General features: G+C 31.8%; 1 protein-coding gene across 1 annotated transcript in view; it reads right to left on the bottom strand.

Annotated features, from left to right (window-relative positions):
- Positions 1-6,190, bottom strand: part of LOC111632037 (kinesin-like protein KIF28P) — a 31,790-nt gene that overhangs the window by 2,330 nt on the left and 23,270 nt on the right. The window contains exon 24 of the mRNA XM_023376393.1: positions 2,211-2,350. Within this exon, the coding sequence (XP_023232161.1) occupies positions 2,211-2,350 (140 nt within the window). The remainder of the gene's footprint in view (positions 1-2,210; positions 2,351-6,190) is intronic.

The following is a 6,190-nucleotide window of genomic DNA, read 5'->3' as shown; positions in this document are numbered from 1 at the left end:
AGAATGATCTTCTTGTGGAAAGCTGATAGTTTGTCCGTTGATGTTAAGATGTTTTCCTGTACACCTTGCATGGTAGTATTCACAATGTTCAAATAATTAAATATGTCCGTTAAATATCCAAGTTTGGCACACCACATATCATTTTTAAGATTTTCTGAAAAGCACATATTTTCTTGTTCGAAGAAAACTATCAATTCTTTTTTCAGTTCCAGTACACGAAAAAACATTTTTTCCTTGAGAAAGCCACCTGATTTCTGTATGAAAAATTAACCCTTCATATTTTGCTTCCATCATTGCACACAGTTGTTTAAAAATTCGGGATTTCAACGGTCTCGCCTTTATATAATTTTCCATATTAACAACGCTAGTAAGAACATCTTTTAATTCTTCAGGTAATGTTTTTGCAATAAGCAATTCCCTTTGCAAATGTCACAAATCCCTTGACTGAGCCTGTCATTGATGGAGCTCCATCAGTGTAGATTTCCACGCATTGTTCCAAATTCAAATTCAAACGTTCAAAATAAGAATTGATAGCATTATAAATGGCTTCTTCACTCATTCTTTCTAGTAACTCTCTGCAACACAAAAATTCATGGATACATTCGATTTGTTAAAGAAAATAGAATAGTCAAAGTAAAATGGCTTTTCCACTAGTATCTGTTGATTCGTCAATTTGAAGAGCGAAAGATGTATTGTGAAGTTTACTTGCAAGTCGAATACGATTGTACACTTTCCGATTTACGACTAAATCTGCGGAACACTAGGGCGATGCTTACGGAACACCGGTTGGGAACCACTGCTCTAAATGATATTTTTATTAGGGTTTTAATTAATAAGGTAGTTACTGCTTACTCATAATATTTGTTGAATTTTGAGTCGCTAACCTCACTAAAGATATGAAAATATCAAGACTTTGATAAATTATAGATATATTTATGAAAGAGCTATCAAGTTTGAAAACAAACTTACTCATTATACAGGGTGCATAAAGTGAATATAGAACATAAAGTCCGTGTGCATAAATACTAATAAAGTTATAAATTTTAAAAATTTATAATTTTATTAGTATTTATGATAGAAAAAGTCTAAAAAGTATTAAAAAGCTTAATGTACCTACTTTTAAGTAAAATTATTTAGTGACAAATGTTTTAGAGATTGGAAGAGGTGGACCATTTTCTTAGCCTGCACGTTCGCCAGACTTGACTCCATTAGATTTTTTTTCTTTTTTTATAGGGACATGTGAAACAATAGAGCATGCAACCAAACCTCGATCATTAGAAGACTTAAAAGCTAATGTGATTTCAGGCTTTACTGTAAATCAAGGGTTGCCAAACTTTTTTGATCGTTGACCACCTACAACAGTGATTCTCAACCTTTTTTCGTCACGGTACAATTTTAATAATTTAAAAATTTGGCGGCACACATCGTAGGACAACCGGTGACGTCATAACAGTGATTTTTAAACGCAGTTGGTTATTTAGATCACATTTTCTAAACGTCTTAGTAACTACCGGCAGTTTCTGGTAACACTGGTTACAATTTCCAAACGCACCCTAGGAAGATAGAACCGATTAAACTACTTGTCTCACGTCGCTTATATATGGTACATTCGCAGTGACGGCATACTTCAAAAGTCTCGCAGCACACTAAAATGCCGCGGCACAGTGGTTGAGAATCACTGCCCTACAAGATTTCGAAACCTCACATCGACCCCCCAGCAAAAAGTTTGTGTTACAAGCAAAACAAAGCACTTACTATTTTAATACATTTCTTTTAATTTTGCATTTTTTTTTCATTTATTGCATATTTGTTAATAATAATTTTTGTAACTGACAATCAGTGAGACGGATAAGCTTGATTCATAGCTCCCCTTATCCTTAGCTTAAGCTTGATAATCGACCCCCCAATAATGTTATATCGACCACTTTGGCGACCCCTGCTTTAAATCAATTGGCAAATGTTTTTAGAAAACTACAAAATCGTATTACCCTTTGTATTACTAATGATGGTGGACATGTGAAAACTTAATAAAATACAATAAAANTGTATATGCTTTATTTTTAATTATGAAAATTAAAATTATATAAAATATAATCCGAAAACTTCATATTTTCATATTGTCAGAAGGCAAATTTGTTTCCTTTTTTATGTAATAAAAGGTAGTCATGTCAGAAACTGCTCCAGCAATCATATTAATGAAAAATACATACCAATTACCTTCAGGGACTTTAGATATGATTTGGTCTGCAACTTCTGCAGAGTTTGTAGCTATCAATTCTTTCAATAAATTTATAGGAACTTTACGCTTTTTATATTTTTCAGCAACATCAATCAATTTCTTCATATATTCCTATAATTTATCAAATTATTTCACTACAATTCATTAAAAAGTTAATTTTTAAATATGCATATTATTTAAATATATAGGCCTAACTGAAAAAATAAATATGTTACGTTTCATTTAAATTTTTTGTAAAATTGATGAAGTAAACTTTCGATTTTTATAGTCATATTTGTACTATATTACCTTAATTTCGTGCAGATAACGGCTTATCCGTGTTTTAAAAAACAATTTTAAAGGGTGCCGGTTAAAGCCTATGTCGATTTTAAATTGCATTTACGAAATCGTCAAACAGCTTTTTCTTTGTCTAAAATTTTCAAGAACGGCTGTAGAAAACGTGAAAAATCCTTTTCAGACATATGGCATCAGGATTTTTCTGGAAACTATCAGACATCTGTATGTGTTCTTCAGATTTCCGTCATTTTCCCTATGTTCAACCCATGATTTAATTGATATCATTAAGCACTTCTATTTGAATTTGTATCTAGAAAGCTGATAAATGTATGGTTAATTATTCCCTATGTATATAATGGAAACATTTCATAAAACTTATGGTTAAAACACGTGACTCGATAGTGTCATCCTAATGAACTGATTATTTTCAACTGATTATAAAGTGATGACAAAATAATTAGGCTATATACATTTAAAACTGTAACCCTAGCTTGAATATGCAAAGTTTAAACACACTAGCCTTGCTTTCAGCAGTTTTTCTAACGAAGTCAAAACTAAAACTGAAGTCTTTTCGTTTATTTGCTTCACTTTTTAAAACTGTATACTGTGAAAACGTGTTTTATATTAATTAATTAGAGCGACATTCGTGTATAATTTATTATTATTATTTAACAACTTCGTTAGAACACAACAGTAAAACAAATCTTCGTGTAAGGTTCTCTAAACAATAATCAATAATTCGACTAACGAAACAGAACGTCAGCATTCTATTGGATAGTCTGACCAAACGTGCACCTAGACATCGTAATGACTGAGTGATGTGATTGGTTTATTTTATACGGGGTGGAGCCAAGACCACTCCTCGAGTCAAGTGCTTACGTTTCATTCGTGTTGGCTTGTTAATGATCCGTTTTCAATCAACCCCGACTAATTTTCTATCCGCAAAAAATGCCTTATCGATCATTCTTGGGATCCCTGGTTTAGACTAAACTTTTATATAATTTAAGTTGGTTTTATAATTGTATTATATTAGTTAAATTAAATTTAACCTTTCATATTCTAAGTTTAACTTACTTTATCAACTTTTAATCTTAAAAGAAATTTATTACTAAAAATATTTAAATTTAACAAGCTAACTCGAATGAAAACATAAGCACATGCGAGGAGTAGTCTTGGCACCATCCCGTACTACTAGACCAATCAAATTTTGAACCAACGAAAGGACAAAATTTTTTATCGTCACATCGATTCATTTGTTTTATTTATCAAATAATAATAGCATTAATAAATGTCAAAATATATTCGAAAAATTTAAGTACAGAATGTCTTAAGCCACAGACACAGAGCGAACGAATGTCATTAATTGGTTCGCTCTCTGTGTCTGTGGTTGCATGAGAGCGAAAATTGTCTGTAGTAACGTTCTTTCTGACAAATTTTCTATATTACACGATTGCATTTTAAACGTGCTTACTTCTCTGTCAGCAGAAAAATATTCGCCACGATTCCAAGCAACGAATTTCTGGAGATGTGAGAAATTTAAACGCGACATCTACGAAGAATATACTTAGTATATTCTTACAATTATAATTTTGAAATGTTCTTTTTGATAAATAAGTGGATGAAACAAGCATAAAAACAATTTGCTGTTATCAACCGCCATATTATTTTAACGATGTTCGTTTGACATTCTTAGGAAATGTTTATAAACCATGTAGTCCAATATTTTGCAAATTTTGATCCCTTCTCCGTTCCGGTGATTGTGGCCAGACAAGTGATTCTAAAAACCACGTAGATTAAGGACCTCCCAAATATACGGTCCATAAATTCTGGGACTGATTTCTTTTTATGGCCATACTAGGGCACTATCTAGTCATTTCCATCTGAACTACTCGTATGTTTTCGTAACCGTTGTCAAAGTGTAGGGGAAATACGGACAAAATGACATACGGTTTTATTAAAGGTTTATAACTCTTTATTGGTAAATCAAATCACTGTCATATTCTACACCAATTATCTTTGGTTCTTTAGCTATGAAATATACTAAACATTTACAATATTAAAATAACAGAAAAAAAAATATTGTTAGTTTAATTGAGATTATCCAAAATTCATTTTGTCCATATACTATGGACAAAATGACACATTACGTAAGAACAAAATGACATACACGTAAAAACTATAACATTACTGACAAAGTTCACAAATGAAACGCTTGGTTCTTTTAGAAACGCAAGAAGCATGAGCCCAACAGAAACAATTTAAGCACCGTAACCAGTCTCCTCCAGGCTTAGATCGGGAAAAAAGATTATCGCAATATATGCGTGGACAGTCTTCTTCATCATCATGAGAGTTATCAGGAAAATTTTCTTCTTCAAATAACTTTTTAGTAATATTTCGTTTCCTTTTCTCTGGCGGAGCTTTGGACACATTTTTCTGATTTAATTGCCTTCATATTAGGAGTAGAAGTTAAAACTAAAGAGGTTTGTCGAATCACCTGATTCGTTGCAAGTTTTTTGTTATGTGAAAGATAATAAGTTTGTAAATAATATGTAAGAAAGGAAATAAAGTTTTATACTAAAATTTCTTTTAAACAATAATGAAAGACTTTGTTTGGAAGACATTTTTGATAAATAATAAAACGTTAAGAGATTAAGGTAAGTTCCTTGACAAAAAGCTCTTATGGACTAAATGACAGGTATGTCATTATGTCCGTTGTCTATGTATGTCGTTTTGTCCATATAACGTTATAAAAAAACAAAGTTATAAAATAAATACAAAGATGTTATTTTTAATGGAAAAAGTTATTTAAGTGCAACAACAAATTCTTGAGGGTTGAAATAAATGTTACACGAATAGATAAAATAGTGAAAAAATTACCATCTATACAAAAAACTTGTTGCAAGGAAAAAACTCATAACGTATCATTTCTTGTTGTCGGCCATGACGTCATACCCGGGCGAATGAGAGGAGTGCGTTCACATTTTGACAGGTTAGTAAGAGCCACTCGGATAACGTGGTGTCATGGTTAGTTGCGAGCTTGAGACCGCCAAATTCGAATTATGTTGCCTATGTCATTTTGTACGTATTTCCCCTACTGCATCTTTGGCTCAAAAACAAATCGTAGCATTAGTTACCCACTCAAGTCATTTGACTTGTCACCCGAAGACTGTTTTTTATATTTTCAAAATAAAAATTGCAGTTGTAAGGCCAAAGATTCGACATTTTGAAATTGAAACTGATGTAACTAACCGGAGACCATTACAAAAGAGGAGTTTTCAATGGTGATGTAACAATTGGAAAAGACAGCTCAACAGTGTATCAACTGTAATGGAGCTTATTTTAATTATTATTTTAGTGAATTATTTTGTCAAATCTTGTCTCAAAGCATAGACCGCACTGTGTACTTTTATTTTATTTTTAAATTTAAATACCAGGTGAGAGAGTAACGGAAGCAGTTTTGCAACTCCCCTGAATAAGCATAAAACGCACAATAAAACAAAGACAATGTAGATTACTTATAAATAGCAAAGACAGATTGTTGCGAAATATTACAATGCACTCAATTACAAAATTTTGAAACTTCTGCTAATACAGTAATGGCGAGTCGATTATAATAAAGCTGTTATAAAACTTTATTTCTGTTGCTTCTTTACATACGAGTACGTTCTGAACTGC

This window comes from Centruroides sculpturatus, unplaced genomic scaffold (genome assembly GCF_000671375.1).
Source record: "Centruroides sculpturatus isolate CEXI.00-Female unplaced genomic scaffold, Cexi_2.0 scaffold604, whole genome shotgun sequence".
NCBI classification, from domain to species: domain Eukaryota; kingdom Metazoa; phylum Arthropoda; class Arachnida; order Scorpiones; family Buthidae; genus Centruroides; species Centruroides sculpturatus.
Note: the sequence above shows the minus strand (reverse complement) of the source record. Positions and strands in the feature narration are given on the sequence as shown.